The 23,082-nt window shown below is 25.4% G+C and overlaps 1 protein-coding gene and 1 long non-coding RNA gene across 11 annotated transcripts in view; both read left to right on the forward strand.

Annotated features, from left to right (window-relative positions):
* The window catches only part of LOC122711312 (liprin-alpha-1), a 30,010-nt gene that overhangs the window by 3,223 nt on the left and 3,705 nt on the right, over nucleotides 1-23,082 (forward strand). For 5 of the 10 annotated variants that reach the window (XM_043929943.1, XM_043929947.1, XM_043929951.1 and 2 more), the window contains 13 exons: nucleotides 15,930-16,031; nucleotides 16,120-16,284; nucleotides 16,574-16,648; nucleotides 16,738-16,833; nucleotides 17,644-17,844; nucleotides 18,823-19,110; nucleotides 19,230-19,373; nucleotides 19,976-20,135; nucleotides 20,214-20,575; nucleotides 20,679-20,921; nucleotides 20,988-21,170; nucleotides 21,241-21,333; nucleotides 21,429-21,589. In XM_043929943.1, coding sequence (XP_043785878.1) covers nucleotides 15,930-16,031; nucleotides 16,120-16,284; nucleotides 16,574-16,648; nucleotides 16,738-16,833; nucleotides 17,644-17,844; nucleotides 18,823-19,110; nucleotides 19,230-19,373; nucleotides 19,976-20,135; nucleotides 20,214-20,575; nucleotides 20,679-20,921; nucleotides 20,988-21,170; nucleotides 21,241-21,333; nucleotides 21,429-21,589 — 2,273 coding nt within the window. Of the gene's footprint in view, nucleotides 1-10,882; nucleotides 11,005-15,929; nucleotides 16,032-16,119; nucleotides 16,285-16,573; nucleotides 16,649-16,737; nucleotides 16,834-17,643; nucleotides 17,845-18,822; nucleotides 19,111-19,229; nucleotides 19,374-19,975; nucleotides 20,136-20,213; nucleotides 20,576-20,678; nucleotides 20,922-20,987; nucleotides 21,171-21,240; nucleotides 21,334-21,428; nucleotides 21,590-22,046; nucleotides 22,095-23,082 lie in introns of those variants that run through there. The other 5 variants (XM_043929950.1, XM_043929952.1, XM_043929946.1 and 2 more) reach the window with 5 other exon arrangements.
* LOC122711314 lies at nucleotides 7,280-9,805 on the forward strand. Its single transcript, XR_006346082.1, has 5 exons — nucleotides 7,280-7,742; nucleotides 7,815-8,289; nucleotides 8,394-8,524; nucleotides 9,184-9,418; nucleotides 9,525-9,805. It is a non-coding gene; the product is annotated as an uncharacterized LOC122711314 (long non-coding RNA).

Raw genomic sequence — 23,082 nt, forward strand, 5'->3', positions numbered from 1 at the left:
TGTAATTACCGAAGGTTTTATATAAAGATTAGAAACGTTTAACAATTAACACGTTATAGAAAAATAGAAAAAAAAAGATAGATAGAATAGATTAGAATTTAAATAAAGTTTTATTTTATTATTGTTATCTTGAAAGTATAGAAATTGAATTTGAATTATCCATTAAGTCCGAATTTTGAATTTTTAACTATAATTAAAGAAATTTTGATTAAGCTAAAATTATCTAGAATATGATTAAGGAATTGTATATAATTTTTTTTAATTTTCTACATTTCATCATACGTTGTTATATAAATAACAATTCATTTTCTTTTTTGAAGTATTCCAAGTATAAATCATATATTAAAAATCAAAGCATTGTATTTTATTTTTTTAATATAATATTTTTATAATATTTTTATTATGGTAGAATTTTCATATAGTGAAACATAGTACTATAATTATTTAGTTTATTAATTCAAAGTTATTTATTATATCAGTATATATCTACATATAATTTATTTCGATTTACGATTATAAATGAAGGTAATATATGAAAATAATTTTAATTGTTTCGTATGAATTGATTCTTACTATTCTTCTTATCTATTATCGAAATTCTTTTTCTCACAAAAGAATAACTATTAGTTATTGCATTTAATTACACATAACATTCATCTATAGAATATATGTATGTATATAAAATATATATATTACATTGAAAAATGAGATATTAGATTAAGTCGATTAAAATCAAATTAAATTGTTGATATAATATAATTTTAATTATGTAAAATAATAAAATTTTTTATAATGTTATATATTCAAACTTATTTATTTTTACTTAACTTAACTATTACTTAACTTAACTTTATTATTTTTACAGAAAAGTAAAAAATAAAATGATTTTTAATTGAAAAAATTGAAAAAATAAATATATAAATAAAAAAAATAAATATTCTGGATATTAAATATTAAATAAAGATATCAATCAGATAAACAAAAATATCGATTATTTGAAAATAAAAATCTAAAAATTATGCATAAAAAAAGAAAAATGAATTAATCATTTAAATAAAAGACTAACACACGGGAATTTCATATTTCTTAGAATATGATTAAGGACCTAATATATATCATATATCATATATATATATATATATATATATATATATCATAATTATATCATATATTATGCAGTTACTGATTGCAATATTAATTTCCTTGACTGGTGTATATACATAGGAATTGTCCATTTCTTTCTGCATAGCTTAAAAAAAATTAGAAAAAAGTTCGAATAATTGATATTCTTAAAGCTGAATTCTATGAATGTTTCTTTATATATAATAGTATAATTTTGCTATTTATCAGTAAATTATTAAAATAGATATAATAATTTTAATAATTTCCTTGTATTTATTATTTTTCATTTCTTCCTTATGAGATGTTTCTTGTTATAATTTATTTTTTTTATGATTCTAACGAAAAATTTGTAAATAGTCGTTTTATTTGTCAAAGAATTCTTTTTCTATAATCAAATATAAAATTTGATGCATATCTGAAGAAGCAATATTATCTATTTTATAGTCCAATTCCTAGCTGTATATGCACGTAACGGTAAACCGCCGGAAATGCACATAGATCTCGATATAAAGTCGTAGGTGGTATATATAAGTGCTTGCAATACTGTCTTATTCACCTATTTCTCTCATAAAATCTTTTCTATATTTGTGGAATAAATTTAAAAATAAAAATCTTGTCATATTAGCTTCTTTTTAAATGAAATATAATATAGGATGATATAATATAATTATATAATATAATTATATAATATAATATAGAAAATATAATAATAATATAGGAAATTGAAAATTCTGTTATGATATAGCGATTTTGTAAGCAATTTTATTATAATAAATATATTTGTCGAAGTTATAATATTAAATAAGAAAAATAAAAAAAAAATATAAATTTTTTAAACATACATCCAGAAGAAAATTTCTTGACAATTATTTATCGAATTTTTGCTGCGGATGAAACGTGACAACTTTCTGCAGAGTTTGGCAAGATCCAATAAAAATCTGTATAAGCTGTATTGACTTCGACAGCGCATTATCTTGCCAGAGGTAGCTTTGAAAATATACTGACTTTATCATTTAATTTAATCTTTGTTCGTTGAATGTCATTTGTATTTTATAATATTATTGTATTTCTTTTTTTATTATAATATCAAAATTTTATCATATATATTTTAATCAATATTTAAAAATCAGAAGTTTGACATTAATTTTATATTAAATATAATAGAATAGAATATGAAATATGAAATATCGTAGAAAGAGGAATTATAGTATTTTCTAGGCGCTTGATGATAATGATATAAAGAATTCTTATCATTGCTAACTTTTCCGTATCTCGATAAGTGCTCATTGAAGTGATAATGTTGCATAGAAAATTCTATACAATATGGAATATGCCGAAATTTTTTCATGTTAATCATATATTTTCTAATATCGTGATATTTTAATCCATAATTTATTAAGCCATTGATAAATAATATGATTTTTGTCCATGATAATCCAATCCAAAATTTGATTTCAATATCGTATGATAATATTCAAATATTGATTTTTAGAAATTATCACTGAAGATATTATTCATCAAAACTTTTGCATGAAATGTGACTCACAATTATACAATTTTTATATCATCGAATATTGAAAAATTGTATTTTAGATAGGCCGTGTTTTTCAATATTTTTTTATTCTAATTTTAGATTTTTTTATTCTAATTTTAGAAGAAAATCAGAATTCAATTTTAAATTTAAGATAAATTTAAAATATATTAAAAGATTTATTTCTGGAAAAATATTTGATCACAGAGATCACATTTTTTTAATCTCGTTTATTTTTTTTTTTTTTTCTTTCTTGAAAAATCATCATATGGAGAGTCTAATATGAGAATATAATACATAAGGAGAAGAAATACAATGTGGAGCATCGATATATTCATGAAATAAGGGAGAAACCGACAGCCATATCGATCCATCCGTCGCCCGATTGGCTTTTATGTACACGCCGACATGTTATACGGGGTGCCTTTAATAAATCGTATAATTGAAAATCAATTTTACTGATAAATAAATAAAAATAGAAACAAATCATTTTTTGGAAAATTTAATTGATAAAAGTGAAACTACATTGTACTTTTTTATTGCGGTGATCTTCGTACGTAGAGAAAAAATCATTTATTAATAATAATCATTTATTTATTACATATATTATATAATAAAAAAAAAATTCGCTGATTTTTATTAATAAAATTTTAATTTTAGATTGAAAAAAAGAAAAAAGTTACAGAATTTTTTCTCAATTGAATTAAAAAATGCAGAGATTTTTGACAAATTTATGATGATTTTATTATATTTGCATGTATCGAATTCGATATTGTCGAGTCTTCTGAAAATCCTTTCGTATTTTTTCATGGCAGAATTTCGTTTCCTGTACGACCCAATGGCACTTATTCCTGAGACAAAGGGCAAAAATGAAATGAGAACGGATAATAAATGAGAGCTGGAGAAAAAAACGAACCTACGATGACCTACTTTCGTTATAGTTTCATTAACTATTCTCATTTACAAGTAAATTTGTGAGAGAAAGAAGAAAAAGAAAAAAAGAAGGAAATGGAAAGAAGCGACTTCGATTACAAATGACATTAAATTAGTGTTTGCGGGCGTGTACCAGAAGAATAATAGGGTTACTAGTGATTATAATGAAATCTCGTCTAAGCTAACGGGTCATAGTTCAGCGAGGTCTCTCAGAGTTTGTAATTAATTGCGATTAGCAATGAAACAGCAAAACGCTGCCGATAAATTAACAATGCCATCGGTACAAAACCAGTAGCAATGGATTAATTTTGATCATTGCAATTTATTGAAATTATCAGATATATTGATATAATAATAATATCAAATATATGATGTAATAAGATCGAATTTGATCATTGAAATAATGTTGATAATTTGTAACTTGTGATGTTTAAGATTAATAATATTAATTCAGTTATATAGAACTAAATCATTTCGTTTTTAAGTTTTTGTTAAGTTTGTTGATTTATTTTTATTTTCTTAATAATACTTATAATTGAACAATAATAGAAAATTTCTTTTTCTTTTCATGTTAAAGTTTTCTTTTTAAATTTATCATATTTTTAATAGGTTAAAGTATAATACATTTTTATTAGAATACCTTCTGATCTATTTTAATTAGCGTTTAATTTCTTTTTAGATGAAGTTCTATAAATAAGGATAAAATGTAGAAGAAAATACGTGAAAGATGAAATCGATCAGGAGATCGATAGGAAAATTAATTATTTTCTACAGGAGGGAATCTGAGTTATTCTTGAGATGGATCGAAGTTTTGTTTAATTTTTGAATGATATAAAGTACATAAAAGCAAAGAATTCTCTTTTCATAATGAGAAATTGTTCCTTGTGTATTGCAATTGCGGTCAGTCACTTGTCTCGTCATTAATTTCACATTATTACTTCAATGTGCAATGTATCGAGTGCACGTTCGAACAGATTATCGATTCTTTCATCGTATATGGCAAATGACATTGAAACATATATATATATATATATATACTTAGAAATATAGTAGTAAATATCTTGAAAATATATTTTATTTTTTTTCATATATTATTTTTCGTTGATTTTATATTAATTAATTCTATATTATTTCATTAATTAATTTACAAATTTCACAAACGAATATAATATATATCAAATAGTTAAATTTAATTAAATTTCATTTAAAATAAAAAAATATACTTATATTTTATATATAAAATTTTATCATCAAGGAATAAAAAAAATTCTTTTTAATATAAGAGTTATTAATGATATATATATAAATGCTCATCATTCTTTAAATACATATGTCATTTTAATTTAGATCACTGTAGACGAACAATTTTAATACCAATTTTAGTTAATTCAGACTCTTAATGTGAATCAGACAGATTAAATTAAATTGAATTTTTAATATCTTTAATATCTACATCTCTTTTTCTTTTTTAAGTTGAAAATACTGCAAAATAATATTGTTATAGTATTCTTATGAAACTTAAATTGTAAATAATTTTTTTTATTTTGTTTTCAAGAAGCAATCATTTTTTTGTATCGATTAAATCGATTAAATGAGGACGATCAGTGTAATGATTGAAAACCTACATCAGCTACATTGGTTTTCCCTTCTTCTTTTTCATCGTCGAATTGAAAGGTGTTGAGTATCAGGTTGTTAAGTGGTAGCTAACAACTCGAATTCTTCAGTATCGTCGCTTCGAGTTGATTAGCAAGAGAAAATCGAACACCTCCAGCAACAAACCTCGTAAAACATGTTTGCTAATTGATTCGCATGTATTTCAGACCTTTCTTAACTAAGAGATCTGGCTTTGAACCTAAATTTCTCTTTCTGCTATTTTAAATAAACAGAATATTTTCTTTTCCTTAATCTTTAAAAAATTATTTGTGAAATTTTTTTATTTTATTTTAAAAGTTGCTAAAAAAATTATTTAAAATAATTGAATTCAATATATAATTTATAATATAATTCAATATTTAAATAGGATATGATTTATTATTTCAAATAAAATCAATTATTTTAATATATTCGTTTTATTATGAGATAGATTTTACATTTGTTGGCGGTGCATTGCGTTCTACTCATATGGAGATTGGGCGTGGATATAGTGATGTAATGTGTCCGGATTACAAGTTACCTCAGAGCAATTGGAGTACGAAGGGCAGAGTCACTCGGCTCATATTACGTGATTTTTCTATCCTTCTATCCTTCCGTGATTTTCTTACTAATTCTTTTTTTCCTCTTAGGTTTTTAAACTGCATCGAAATACACGAATATCTTCTTTATGGTGATCAATGATCTCCTCTTCTATTCCGAAAATCAGCCTGATGTATCGAAGAAAATTCATTATAGTTGAATGTATGGTATTAATTTATTATTATTTATTTTATTTTATTTTATATTTTAATATATTTTTAATTAATTTTAATAGAAAGAGAAAAATAAGAATTGAACAATTAAAGAAACAAATATATGATCAAATTTTTGATATTTTGTTTGAATAATGAAGCCAGTTATTTAATCCAAAATAAAAGAGTAATTAACGGACATTTCTTTTTTATATTAAGATTATGATGATTTTTAAAAATCAATAAACAGAATGAAGATCAATATCAATATTCATTTAAGGAACAATTATAAGGGTTAATCGAATCTTCAACCTATACAATCTTGAACGGGATTGCATTATCATCAGTGTATTTATCCACAAATCAGTGCCAGTTTTGTCGGAATATTACAACATTATTTGGAACGATCCTGGTGGAACATTGTCCGGAAGAAAGGGTTCGCTGCCAAGCATGTTTGGAGCGATCTCGAAGCTGCGGCAACGCGACATAAAGACCGTTTCATTTGTAATACTGCGGAAAGTTTTGTCCTGTCTAGCACAGAAAAGGCTAGAGAGAAGCCTAAGGTAGAAACTTTCGAGGGTGGAACCTTTTTTCTCTGTCTTTTTTTTTTTTCATTTTCTTCTTGTTCCTTTTTTCTCTCTCTTTGTACTTACTCCTATACTTATGCACATGCACATGCACATAGATATGTACACTCCACGATTGAGCGAAGAAAAAACTGACCCGCTCGTACTTTCGGCGCGTAATGCTGTCCAGGAGGTTGCAAAAAACTGCAGGCGCGTGCAGCGGAAGTTAGGGTGCAAAAGGGAGTAAAGAAAGAGAGAGAACGGAGAACGTAGAGGCGAAAAAGGCGATTAGGCCGTCTCGACTCTCCGCTGAGAAAAAATTCAGGGGTGAAATAGTTTTGCGATTCCTGGGAATTCTCATTCCCTTTTGGAGTTGCTGCTTTTTTTTATTCGTTTCTTTGTATTTTTTATTGATTTCTGAGAAATATTGCTGAGTGGAAATCATTATTCTGTTAAATTATATTACATAAAAAAATTGAAAGCTATGTGAATTGATATTATGAAATATATAATAATTCGATGATTAAAAACTAAATTAAAAAATCAATTATATATAATTTATTTAATTATGTATATAGATATATATAAATATGTATAGAATAATAGATATATACAAATAATACAGTAAATTCAAAATAATTTCTTGCTTTTTTCGAATATCATCCATTATGTAATTAATTATATAAATTAAAAATTATTCATCATTATCTTTATCTTGCACCATATAAAAATCAGTCCTCTTCGAAATACTAGAAAGCTTCAAAAGAGTCTCCCGGGAAGTTTATTGATTTCTAGCCGAATAGGGCTGATTATTTGGTCCCAGAAGGCAGGTAGAAATCGGCGTAGACGAAGATCCGGTTAGAAAATCGGCGAAAGGATGAAGAACGAAGCGATGATATCGAGATAGGCGCGGTATAGAGAGAGGCAGCACGGAAGAGTTTGGGGTAAAAATTTCTAGGACGAGGCGAACGGGTGCAATGCACCGGTGTACGCGATATACGCTCGACGATCAATAGCCACCCCACCTTACTGGGCCGGCGGCGCATGAATGAACCTCGCCTTTTACACACTACTCGGTAGTAGTAGCTCTCTCTACTCGCGCGCGCCGCCAGCGAGCTGCAACGCCGCCGCCTTCGGTCGTGTACAGCGGTTTTCAATGCCCCTCTGATCGCTTTAGCTGAATTTAGATGAAATTTAATCAACTAGGTGATTAAAATGAATCTTATATTTGATAAATTGATAACGATTAATCTTTTATTAATGATTTTTCTTTTGTAGTTACAGATTTTAAAATTGTGTATTACGTTTTGGAATAATGAATGAAGATAAAAGTAGAAGATATACGTGGATGGAATAGAATAAAGAATTTCGTATTTAATTTGGATGAAGTTTAGTCAATATTAAAATTCATTAAGAAACAAGAATATATCATTAGCATTATCATTTTAATTTTTAAAATTTTTAAAATTTATATAAATTTGATTATTTTGTATTCAATATAGAATAGTTTCAAGCGCACAAAGAATGGAAAGAATGAAAATTGATCCCGATACAGAATTGGATGGAGTCGACATTCATAGGAAATTCTTAATACATACTATGAACAAAATGTGACCCAATTTTTCAGATTCCCAATAATCGGTGCCACATAGCCGACCTATCTTCTTTTTTATTGGATTCATCACTTGGTTTTTCTTCAACACTTGATTTTTTTTTTATTCTTCCATTTATTTCTTCAATATTTCGTTCTACGGTATAGTAATTTTTAAATAATAAAAAATTTTTAATATTCTTTTATTTTTTATGTTTCTTAAATTGGCTATTATGATTATTATGACATTAATGCATTTTTTTCAGGTATATAGATTGAGAACCATCTGTTTAAAGTGTACTTGCAAGATACGATATATAGTGCGTTAACTTAATATCTACCTATCACAACTTTGATTATACGATTAATGTGCAAGTTAAATTCATCACATTCGATTGTAAGAACTTGAAGATTCTTCTCGAGAAACATTTAAAAGTTATAATTAATATGCAATTTTCCATTTTTTATTTTCTACTTAAAAATTCTATGACGTTCTTCATCGATGAAGAACTTTGAAGTTCAATTTTTTATGACATGATTTAAACATAATATATTAAAATTAAAATATTAGAATCTATATTTTGCAAATGGATCTGAAAGATAGTAATCTAATCAAAAATATAAACAATGTCAGATTGAATGGCATTTTGTTATATAAGTAATCATATTTTATTTTATTTCTTTGGATTTTCTTGTACTGATTAACCCTTTTGTATATAAACCAATAGAATTAATATTCTGTGTCACTGAGTCGGAGAAGTTCGAGCTATTGATTTCCCTTCACATTCCTCGAATCTGTCTGTGTATTGGCATTGACGATTCGTATGATATCTGTTTCTCCATTACCTCCTCGTAATTACATCCCTTCAGGGACGAATATTTTAAACTTAGGAATGAAAGGATTAATTTTTAACTTGTAATATTTCTCATCATTATATATATATTATTTAATATTTACATAATATTTTCGTGTATTATTCACATCTTTTCTATATTTATATATTTCTTTGAATTCTCTATCTTTAAAGAGATAGTTAATGTTACAAATTTCTATAGATAAATTCAAGATATATTATCTGGAAGTTGGATGAAGGAACTTCGTATTTGCACAGTGACCAAGTCAAACAGTAAACATCTGGTACATATTATGCTTCTCTGGAAACTGTTCGTTGTAAGTTCTCCAGCAAATAGAACTATATTTTATGAAAAACACTGATACACTCACGAAGAAACATTAGAAAATCGCAAACGAGAAGAAGAATCTTTCATTATTCATCACTGTGTCTTATAAGTAATTATTAATTATTTAATTATTTATATATAAAAAGTTATTATATGTATAGCGATTAAATTATCGATATACGAAAAAATTAAGTTTCAAAACAATTTTGATACAGAATCAAAAGATCTTTGAGAAACAAGGGATCCATATCAAACATCTACATCCAGAATGTTTTTTATAATTAAAATCTTCAAATTTATAAAACATTCAATAGTCCAAACAAATGTATCATCTTTATATTAGTTAAAAATCGCGATTTTGCCAGATATCATGACTTATCTCACTTCTATATGTCATGTTTAATTAACAAGGGACATAAGATTGGTATTTGTGACCTGCTGTCGTAATGTCTTCCAGATGAGATACGTGGGTAAATACTTTCCTTTTCGTAGGTGTTATTAAATAAACCATTGCTGTTGTCGATCATTTTAATATATATTGAATATTATTTTCCATTATATTTTCTGTACATTTCTAATTATTAAATAGTTAATTATTCTAAAAAAAAAGAAAAGAAATTGTCATCTTATGTTCAAGAATTTTGTAGTGCAATTATTTAATTTTCATATTATAACTTATACATAATTTATAAATCAAAACGTTGTGAATTTGTAGAAATTTAAAAAAAATTTTTAATTTTTAATATTATTAAGTTTTTTTGGGATTAAATTTTAAATTTCCATAATAATGATGATGTAAATTTTTAAAATGATCGATAATAGTAAAAATGTTTATTAAGATATTTATTATAATTAAGATATTTTCTTTTAATTTTTATATCATATTAATATTAACTATATATAACTATATATATATTTTTCAAGTTTTATATTAGTTTTTCTAATTTTAAATTGTATATATAATAAATATTTGTAATTTTATTTAATTTTTATATTAATTAAATTTTAGAATATTTTCAAATATATAAATTTTAAAAATCTATAATTGGAAAAAGAATCGGTTGTGTGTAATGATCGATTGAGGGAGGATATAGATCGTAACTTTGCTTCGTGAACGTATTTTAAATTCGCGTATGAATGAAGCCATTCGCGTGCAGTGATGATTCAGATGGGGCCAACGTGTAAGAGTGTATTTCACCCCTTCTCATCACACCCTCTTCACATTTCTTTTTCTTTCTGAATCACTTTTATCCGACTATTTGTTTTCACTCGTTTACTAAAACATGTTGCTTTCTTTTTACCTTTTTATTTTTCTGTAATCCATAAAAAATTTTTGGTAAAAATTATTAAATTCAATTTATATATATTTCTCTTTCAAACTTTTCAGCTCTACATAATCTTATAGAATATTATAGAATATTATTATAGAATATTAAGTAAATATTTATGCTGTTTTTGCTTTTTATTTCTAGATATTAAAAAAACAAATGAACATTGACGATAAATATTTATATATAATATTTTTCTTATCTTCAAGACATAATAATCTATTAATAAAGATTGGATTATTATATAAAAGTGATTGAAAATAAAATGATGGAATACTGTAAAATTATGAAAGAAGATTTCTTTATCTTGAAATACGAGATTATTATCAACTCACGTAATCAAGTGACGTCGATCATTATTATGCAGGTATTGCGCATTACATGTTTCCAGCTCATATCATTAAAATAGTAGTACGATGTTATAGACAGAGAAATTCCTCTACTGTACTAAATACCTCGTTTTCGAGAAAATAACAGATGATGTTTCTTCACAGATGATTCTTTTTTCTTTGTTATCTTTCATTTTTATCTATGACCATGTTAATTATATTTAATTAATCATTTTGAAGTGAAATTTATATATAATTAGAAAAGTTAATATTTCTAAATGATATTTATTTTTGTGTTCCATAGAATAATATTTAATGAACAATATTTTTAAATGACAACATAGAAATATCTTTGTGATAAGCAAATAATATAAAAATGAGTTGAAATAACACTATGAATATTATTTAAAAATAATTTAAAAATTACTCAACTAATAATAATAATTTTTACAACAATGATTAAAGAGAATAATGAATTAAGAATGATATTTATTATAATTAATGAATACAGAGTAGTGATTAATATACATTTTATTAATTGCATTTCTATTACTCTCTGATTCCTATTTCTTTTTTTTTTCTTTTTTTTTTTTTNTTTTTTTTTTTTTTTTTTTTTTTTTTTTTTTTTTTTTTAATCTTTCAAAATTTTACTTATTTGGCAAAGTTTTAGAGACAAGATTTTATGTTCGTAAACTTTAACTACTCGATAACATCCTCGACACTGTGTTGAATGTCACTATTTATAGGTTCCCATTGCAACTCGAGCAATAATCGAGTTCGGCTTTCGTCTGCATCTGGCACGTTCAGCCTGTTCCCGTTCCTTAGTTCGTGATGTCGTTTTTCTTTACTCAAGATCTCACTATTCGATACTTTGTGTTCTGTATAATTAATGAAATTTAGAAGAATCTGTTTAATAGTTTTAATAGTAAAAAAATTGTCAGTGAATTTATTGAAATTTTCATTTTATTCATTTTATTCTTTTTTCTAAAATAGATATTTATGGTATCATTTATTGATTTGTATTAAAAAATTTGGTCTTTGTTTGACAATGAAGTTTCTTTGTATAAATACTCTTTCTCTGATTAAATATAAATCGCGAAGTTATTAGTGAAAAGTTTATAGGTTTTTGAACTAAAAGAGTCCTTGCTGTGATGGAAATATAGTGTCGTGAGATTTATGAGTACAATCAGTGTTTAAAAATTTCTCGCGAATCTTTTATCATAAATAAAATTAAAATATGGACATGACGCAGAGAAATGAATATTCGATTCTAAGAAAATGAATTATTTTAATTTTGGGTCAAGACTGACTATAACTCTTAAATTAATATATATTATTGTGATGTTTACAAGATTTTCTAAAATTTACAAGATTTTTCTAAATATTTCAGAACTGAATTACAGAATTATTAAAAGTTTTTGAATCAAATTATATCGTCTATTAAATTATATAATTTCGCTCAAATTAATAATAATAATAATTATCGAAAGAAAACTTAGCATGATTCTTAGTAATTCTTAGCAAGCCAACAAGCTTGTCCTTTTGTTAACAACCGTTAGAAGAATGTTGGAAAATAGGACGTGCAGTGTATATAAATAAACCAATGATTTTATATTCAAATATCACAAGAAATGAACGAACAAATTCGGGTAATTATAGTCGACAAAAGTAAAACGTTTAACCGAAATATATAATTAAAACTCGCTACGAAATTAATGAATTTAATTATTTTTTGTGATTGAATACCAAAAAATTAAGAAGAATTATCTTGTTGTCGAGAACCTTTAAAAGACGTTATAAACTAGATAATAAGTATAATTATCAATAAACACAGTTAACATATAATAAAAACGTAATAAAAATTATTACATTAACCAAATTTTATATAATAATTTATATAATAATCTAGAATATTAGACTATCAATTTTACATTTTTTTTTTCTAAGATTAAATATACATAGATAAAATTACATTAATTATAGTAAACTGTTAATGTTTTAATTTATTATTACATTTTTTATGTACCATATATTTTTATGATGTTATATTATTTTATATAATTTTTGATATAAGAATACGTATAATAGAAACTAATATCAATGCTATAATATATAATACTATAATACCATAATATACCAAACTTTTAATTTTAATGAAAATATTATAAAAAATAAATAAATATATCAGATATTATAGAAAATAATATTTTTAATAATAATTATAGAAAACATTTATGCGTAGTCTTATAAGATTAAATTCAAATTCGAATACTATTGTATTCTATTTATTTATATTAATTTTACTTGCTTCTGTAATTTATATAAGCAAAAAAAAAGTGGTGCTATTTACAATTGATAGTAGAAAGTATTTTGTAACGAGTTTCAAGTATTATTTCTTTGCCAAGGAAAATATTTTATTGTAGGTTTCTTTTATATTCTGTTAATAAGTATAAAAACATTCAAAACATTCAGATTCTTATAAAACAATAGAATTAATTTAAAAAAATTAAAATCATAAAAAAGATAAACACACATTTAGAACATTCTCATGTTCTAAGTTTAAAGATACTATTATTACTAGTATTTCTTTACTTCGATATTTAAAGTTTCTATTATATTTCAAAAACTTGCTATTAATATTAAAAAAACACATTCTCAACATTTTATGAAACATATAATGAAATTTTAAATTAAAAATGAATTTGAATAAAAAAACATGTTTTATCTTGTCATATTATGTTTATTATATTTTAATTCTTTAAATGAAAGCTTTGAATCAACATTAACTCACAAAATTAAAATTTATATTCTTTTTATTTTAGATTAAATTATGTCAAAAAAAAAAAAGAAGATTCAAATAATCGATCTCATGCAAAATACCTTTTAAAAATGCAGAAATCCAAAAAAGAAAATAGAAATTGTGACAAATAGTAGACCGAATGTTGATCGGTGTATTTATCGATTTTATAGTTGTTTCATGATGTTGTCATCAAGAATACACTATCAGAACAATGATAATTTCTACACGATATCGATTATATAATGTGATACGTAAGATTAGATTTAAATTTGTGTGCAGATATACATTTGCGTCTATTATGAGTATGGCGTAATATATTATGAGAATTATGCAGTTGCAGTTTATTAGAAATAGAATGATCTTTATCAAAGCATTGATTCTGATATTATAATTTACTTTTCTGATGTGAAGAAAGAAAAAGCATAATTCTTATGTTTATTTAATGCAATAGAAATCAGAAAAAATTTTGAATTCTAAGTGACAAGTTCCAATTTTAAATTATCATAAGAACAGAATTTTGAGATAACTAAAAATAGATCCAGTTCAAAAGTGATCGAGATAGATTCAATTTTTGATTTATTAATTTCGAGATTATATAACTTATAATAAATTTTTATAACTTTATAATTTTAGAATAATTTTAATTTTCTCATTTTATGTATCCTATTCAAAAAATTATCTATTATTATTATATGTCATTTGTATGGAAAATTTATATTACTTTTAATTATGTTTTTAATTATATTTTAATTCATCGTCTTAAACATCAATAAAATTGTAAAAAGTAAATATATTAAATATTTTTTCGATGAGATTTGTCTTAATATATAGAATTATATGCATCTAATATAAAGACATTTAATATAAAAAAATTTTAATATAATTTTAATATAATAATGCTAATAGAAAATAGAAGTTATTGAAAGTTCTGTTCTTTTAATTACAACTTGTTGCACGAAGAAAAAGAGAAAAAAATTATGTAAAAAAAAATTATGATTTTTTTTTTTCTTTATGAAAATCTGAATGAATCAATTTAGATTTGTTGACAAATATGACCATAAATCTTTAAATGTTAAATATTTGGATGGGCAGGAATTGCATTGCTTATTCTGTCAATGTATTAATCGACGAATAGCAATTAAGTTGAAGATTAAATATTTATTTTCGTATAATGATATTGCCATATTTGTATATGTGAAATGTTTCTTATGTGAAACATTTTACTTTATAGATTTTAATTGATTCTTTATTAATTTTTTTATGCATTTTTGCAAAGTATTTTATATTTGAATATAAAATATAAAAACATAATATATCAAAATGTAATGATTGATTCAGTTAATTATTCAATATAATTGTAATGTGCATAAAATGTGTTAAAGTGAAATTATATATTTTTTGAATTTTTTCTTTTTTTTTAAGACATAATATACTTTTTTAAATATCAATAATTATTTCAAATTCTACAAAAGTTGTAAAAATTTTGCAAAATCAAGGACAGGGTTAAAGACAAACATAAATTTGTAGGGCTGTTTGCTCTTTTAAAGTATAGAAGCTATCAATGTTATTCCAACAGAGAAGGCCATATCGATCGTAGTAGCATTTATAAATAAAGATTTAACATTCTGCTGGAGTGTCGAGCGGAAGTAACACGTTCGAAGGCGTATATAAAACGTGCCTGAATGAAAAAGGTGAAAGTGTAGTTTCCCTATCGAGATTCCCACTGAGACTGACTCTGGACCGTTTTGATGTTTATTTCTTCAAAACTCTACGCGATTTAAGATCACTTGATCACTTAAAATAACTATTTTTGTTTAATCTATACTATCTTTATTTATACTATCTATACTATCTTATTGCAATTAATCAAAAATATATCTTCATTTTTTTTTTGAATCATTAAAAATGATTTTAAAAAATTTATTATTAATATAATATAATATACTTATCAATATATATAATATAATATATTCTTTATAGCACTTTTTATTCATTTAATATTAATATTTATATATAATAATATTTTAATTCTCTTGTTATTAAATATTTTTATTTTACCATTAATTTTATTTAAAAAAATAATATCTTTTATTATTTGATTATTTTATGAGTGTTAAATTAAATTTATTAATGTAATTAATAATTTTTAATTTTTAATTCTAGGATTTCTCTCAATTGACGAAAGAGCTTGCTGCAGCTCGCGAAAGTATCCTAGAAAGAGAAGAAGAAATATCAGAGTTAAAAGCGGAGAGGAATAATACTCGTGTACGTAGAACAGTCCATTAGTGCATTTTATAGATTTAAGCTGATACTTATGTCTACGACATTGCTCATCAAGACGATTCTGTTGCAGCTTCTGCTCGAGCATCTGGAATGTCTGGTCTCCCGACATGAACGATCGCTTAGGATGACTGTAGTGAAGAGGCAAGCCGCTGCACAATCTGGAGTATCGTCCGAAGTTGAAGTGCTTAAAGCTCTAAAAAGTCTGTTTGAGCACCACAAAGCTTTAGACGAGAAAGTAAGAACTTTCTGATCCATTGTTTGACGACATTGACACATTGGCAACCTTGAGGGAGGATACGGAATCGCAATTCCTGTTCAGCCCTGAAACTGGTACTCGTTGCATTTCTAGCGAACCAAATAAAAGAATGGTGAATTGTAAATTTGTATAAAATGATCAAATGCAACGATTCACCGGTTGAAAAAAATAATCTATTTCAAGATATAATAATCAAAGCCATAATAATTGTTTACTGAAAATTAATGAGAATATAAGAAATAAATTTTTAATAGTGATTAATTTTCAGGTACGTGAACGATTACGAGTTGCATTAGAAAGAAATACAAGTTTGGAAGAAGAATTAGCTATTACCAAAGAAGAGGTATTATAGCTTACATATTCTTAAAAAGCAATTATATTAAAATTTAATTTGCTAATAATAAGCTATTTCTAATATGAATAAATTTGCAGCTTCAACAATATAAATTAAGTGGACATGCGCCTAAAACTATAGAAGATAGGCCCAAAGAAAACGGACAGACGGAAGATAGTCAACAACAGAATAAGGTAGCTAAAAAACATTTTATATTGCTGCACATCCATGCATAATGCACTCCACAAATATTTCACGTACACTATTCTCTCATAATCTCTCAACTTCACAATCACTTCATCATACATAAAAAGTTCATATATATATATATATATATATATATATATATGAAGAAAGATGTCGACATGTTTGAACGTTGTCAATTATATTTATGCGATCTTTTCACTATGCATGTTCATGGTTTTAATATAATTCAGTATTTCACTTAGTCACGTTGTTTTACATAGAGTGATAAAGTTCATTTTTTGCGTCATCAGATCCTCTTGTTCTCTTTCTTTCTATCTGTGAAACGCTTCTAATCTCGGCGTTAGATATTAATCGATTTCGAAGTTATTGGTCACAGATTTTAGCCCTTGATTTATTAACGATTAAAAAGTTATATTCTATATCATCACATTTGATCATTAATAATTCTCACATGTCATAATTTAAAACAATAATTTATTATCAATTATTTTATTCCATGTTTCACTTTTAAATTTTCTTTTTTATAATAATTTCAATTTTAAATCATAACATTTTATGTGTCAATCAGAAGAAATCATATGATCATTTTTTAATAGAGTTCAAATCTGTACCGATAAACTGTCATTTGTTTGCCATTCATTTCGATCGTTGCATCCATAAGAATGCATTCGCAATAGCGTGTATAGTAGTGGTTTAGTCACGTAGCTGCATAGATACGTAGTTGTTGGGAATTGCGCGGCGATGCAGGACAGGCAATGCGAGCGAGGCATTCTGAATGTAGTGTTGTGATCGGGCAGAATGAGACTGAGCAGGCAGCAGGCCAGCAGCAACAACAGCAACAACAACCGCAACAGCAGCAACAACAACAACAGCAGTCAAAACTAGGTACGGAGAAGTCAACAGAGATTGAAAGTAGACTGAGCAATGGCAGTCTCGATCCTACGGACCAAGATTCTGCAGCGCGCGTAATAGATTTACAAGCTACTCTTGATAAGCAGGTATGAAAAAGCATCACGACGAATTTTTTAAAGTATGTATGATTTCTAACTGATTAATTAAATAAATAGATTCATAATGGAACATTTCATGCGATAAAATATCTGACTGCTTATTTTTTGAGATGCAAAACGAATATACTCTTTTTCATTCTATCTTCTCTTTTCTGCATGCAATGATTTGGAACTTTATAGTTAAAAAAAAAATTTTTTTATGATTGTTCTTTAATTAAAAAATTAAAAACCTCAGAATTATATTGCATGTCAAAACATAATAATAAATTATTTTTTATATTATTAAATGTTTTTATTTTTATATAATATTAATAAGAAGTCTTTTAAATTAATTTTATACTGTGTTCATTAAATATTAAAAAATATGATAGAAATTTATGAAATGATTGTTGAAATTTTTGTTTCTATATTTTGTTTCTATTATGATATTGTGAGATTTTTTAAAATATATTAATGAAATTATATCAACAAAAATATATCAATTTCATAACACTATGTTGCACAATTAAAATTTTTTTCATTTCATGTATCATATTATCATTAACGCCTATGGCATGTTGTAGAATATATCAATAAAATATGTTTTGAGTTCTATATTCGCATGATCTAGTATATAAGAATGAGTTTTTCCTCAAAATTTATAAATAACTAAATAATTATTTATGTGATAATATACTAACACAAAACATTTCATATATATAAAAACACAATATAAGAACACATTTACAATTTATTACTATGTTACATATTTAGATTAGATATATGTATACTTATATTATATTAATATTTCAAATTTTAAAAGTTAAAATCAGAAAAACAGAAGATTATGTCTTATTGTAGTATAACATATATATTATTAATATAAATTTATATAGTAGATATGCAAAAAACAATTTTTGATATTTTTTTTATATATGTACAAGTACTCTGACTTTTATTAATAACATATCATAATGATTATTTTAGAGCTCAGAATTGAGCACATGGCAGCGACGAGTAGCTGAATTAAGTGGACGAGTAGCAGAATTAGAAGAAACTTTGTCCAAAACTCAGAAAGATCTTTTGAAAACACAAGAAACGAATGTCAAACTACAAAGAGATTTGCGCGAAAATGTTGCTCAAAAAGAGGACCAAGAAGAAAGGATAGCAACTCTTGAAAAACGTTATCTTAACGCTCAAAGAGAGTCTACTAGTTTACATGATCTCAATGAAAAACTGGAACAGGAGCTACAACATAAAAAGGCTCAATTAAAGGTAATTATCTTTTTGTATATATTAATTATTTACAATTATATAAATTTATACTTTTATGCAATTTATTTTAATATTTAAATATAATTAAATTAAATATTAATTTATTAAATATTTTTTAGCTCCAAGAAGAAAAAATAGCAGCAATACAGGAGAAATTAGAACTTGCAGAGCAAAAATTAGCCCAATATGCTAAGTTACCAGAAATGGAAGAGCAATTAAAGCAGAGGATGGAGGCTCTGACGCAGGTGAGGAGGCCCAACCAGGTACGCAGAGGAATTAAATCGTTGTATCATCAATTTATTCTTTTCTTATTCCTCTGCACTTCTATCAATACTTCCTGCTTTTAAATATATTTATATCTAGAATGCTTGCTCTTCAATATCTTTTCTTAAAAATAGCCTTTGAAATTTCCAATATTTTTCTCTTATATTTTTTATCATTGGCTATGGTTACTTATATAGATATATTCGTTACACAAACAATAAATTAAGATTTTTTTTTTTAATTTCTTCTAAAGCTATGAAATATAATATGCTGATAATCGAATGTTAGTTATAAAGATAAAGATTGGCTTTAAAAATAATTTATTTATTTTTTATTTTAACACTAAATATGTTGAATATAGCAATCAATGTTATTATTTTCAAAGCTTATTAATAATTGTAATTTAGTGCTCATGTTTTTGTAGATATATTCGTTAGATACATATTTATTCTTCAATCCAATTTAGCTTTATTTGTTAAATTTACTGAAAAATTACCCATATTTGAAATAAAAAACGATTAAATAAATATATTTTTATGAATTTAGTTTTAAATTTGATGTTAATAAACATTGATTTTAATTATATGAAATATTTAATAAGCAGGCTCAAGAAAGACACGGAAGTGCAGAGGATAGAATACAAAGGTTGGAAACGCAACTTGAAGAAAAAAATGCAGAAGTGATGCGTGTTAATCAACGACTTAAGATGAATGAAGAACATAATACGCGGCTTAGTACAACTGTTGATAAACTTTTGTCGGGTAATTTACGAATATTATTTAAAGTAATTATATTAAAAAAAATTATTCTTATTTATTAGTTTTGATTTATTTTTTTAGAATCTAATGAAAGATTACAAGTACATTTAAAAGAAAGAATGCACGCATTAGAAGAAAAAAATGCACTTACACAAGAATTGGAAAAGACTAGGAAAATCGCAGAAGATCTTCAAAATGAAAAGGCTGACATAGTTAAAGAATTAGGAAAAGCTCGTTTAGAAATTGATAATGTAAAAAGACAGATGCTTCAGCAGGAAATCGCATTTAATATTCAACAAACTGATGCTTTAACTAGAAGTTTATCTCCAAATGCAGTGGATCCAGGTTCCTTTTCTAGAAGTGCAAGTCATAGTAGTTTTGATACTCATTCTTTACCAAGAAGAACGGGTAAACGGCCTGCAATCGAAGAAGATCCATCAAAGGTATCTTTAATATATAGAAGATTAAATATATAATATGAATATATGAATATATGTAAAAATGTATATAATAAAATATGAATAATATGTTCTTCAATTTTTCCAGAATTATGTAGCACGTACATTAGCGGAACAAGAATGGGAAAAGTTACAACAAGCACATGTTCTTGCAAATGTGCAACAAGCATTTGATGTGTCTAGTGATGCGGAAGGTGATGGAGATAATGAAAGTTTATTTAGTTGTGCAGCTGATGTAATTAGTCCTACAGGACATACAGATGCTCAAACATTAGCACTAATGTTACAAGAACAGTTAGATGCAATTAATAATGAAATTAGATTAATCCAGGTAATTAAACGTTTTTATTATACTACGACTTATGTATCAATATATCAAAGTATGCTTTTGATGAAGGAAGAAAAACAAAGTACCGAAGCACGAGCTGAAGAATTAGAGTCTCGAGTTGGTAGTCTTGAACATATGAATTTATTAGCGAGAGGACGAAGTCTCGAACGTGCATCCCCACCATTAAGTGGACGATCCACTCCAAAATCACATCATAGTCCAAATAGAGATTATTTACATAAATATCATACTGTAAGTTCTGTTTATTTTACAATTCTTAATGATTTTAAATTATATTTTGAATATTTTTGTCTATTTGAAGGCACCGGCATCAATGTCCCCAGCACATCTTCACCAGTATGCTGCTTCTTTAGCTAGTCCAGGTCAACTTTCGGAATCTCTTCCTGCGAGCCAGGTAAATAATTACGATTACAATCATTTTTGTTATTATTTAATTTTATAAAACAATAATATAATTTTTATTATATATAATTTCTTTTTATGTTATAGTTGCAGTTATCAGGTGAAGAATTGCATTCAGTGAGTGAAAGAGACAGTACTGGTGGTGCAGGAAGTGGTGGCAGTGATGCAGCTTCACCATTAACTGCTCGATCAATCAGGCTAGAACGAGTAGCACAAGTTCTTGCTCATAGTCAAGAGGAGCTCAGAAGGTATATCTTAAATTTCTAATTTGTCGATATTAATAAATTTCAAACTTTTTCATAGATTTAATAACTATAAACTATACAAGAATTATAAGGAAACAATGAATAATACTTCATATACTAATTATAATACTAATTATGAATAATACTTCAACAATTACATCTCTTATAATGAGGATTTTTTCAAAATTCTTCTATAATTTATATTTTCTTTTTTGTTTTTATTTTGCTGAGCAATTCTTTATGAATATTATATTCTTTTTGAATTATTATATTCTTTTTGAATTGTAAATATATTTTTGATTGATTAATTGATAAATTGATTAATGTTTAAATAATTATATACCAAAGTTAAATCATCAAAGTCTTTGCATATATAGAGATGGAATTGTCAAAGATTCAGTCAAAAAATTCAGTAATTACATTATAAATAGTTAGTATTGTGCGTTGTTTATGCTGCCAGACGCACTGGACAAGCCGGATTTCCCAGCAGTGGTTTTCCTGCTCACAGGTTAATTAAAGATCGTAGTACTGCATGTAATCCACAACATATGCCGCTGTGCACGACATATTTGAGTGACCCATGTGGGCATAGCAAAATGAACAACTTTGAGGTCGACCTAAGTGATATCGATGGTAACAGATCCTTTTTATACCTTTTTTTGGAAAAAGGGATTTACTAAGATGATCTTAGGTTTTCACAAAAAATAAAATTGATAATTATAATTATATTTTGCATGTGTTAATGTTTCTATTTTTAATTATAACTGATTTTTTATCATAAAAAATATATAATTAATGAATAGTATGCAAGATATCACATACATGCCTACAGCCTCAATTTTCGAGCACAGTGGTACGGATGAACCGACTGATAGATCTGATAGAAATGAGTTCCTGGAAGAAACTGATATTAGCTTCTTCCATTCATCGTACATTCAAGCCTGCCCAGTTCACGACAGACATCGCTGTCTCAAACAAACAAGGGAATTTAAGCAGCCAAGAGAATTGCATCGAATTAACATCTCGTCTGAATCTCCTACGCGAATAAGGTTGTTTTTAAAGAAATAAATACAAAGATATAGATAGATTCAATAAATAAAATTAATCATTTTATTATTTTAATAAATGATTATAATAATTTTGATAAAATTTATAGATAAAATGGTCTTTCTATATCTTTGTTTTTAAACAGTATTTATTATGGCAAACTCATCTCATAAGCAGTGATCAGCTATATTTCCAGGTTTTTATGCCTTGCCTGTAATACTGAGTAGGTATTACAATTCTTTTTTCACTATTTTATTGAACATAAATAAGTTAATCATTTTGAATGTTCTTGGAAAAAAATATCTATTTTTTTACATAATATTATATCATATTTACATAATTAATCAAAGTATGATGTAATGGTATTTTTTTCCATGAACTTTTAAAATTATAGATATTGCTTTTTTTTTTGTTTGTTAGTTAAATACTTGTAGTAAATATTAATTGAT

The sequence above is a fragment of the Apis laboriosa genome, unplaced genomic scaffold (genome assembly GCF_014066325.1).
Source record: "Apis laboriosa isolate Shangri-la unplaced genomic scaffold, ASM1406632v1 scaffold16_cov148, whole genome shotgun sequence".
In the NCBI taxonomy this organism is placed as follows: domain Eukaryota; kingdom Metazoa; phylum Arthropoda; class Insecta; order Hymenoptera; family Apidae; genus Apis; species Apis laboriosa.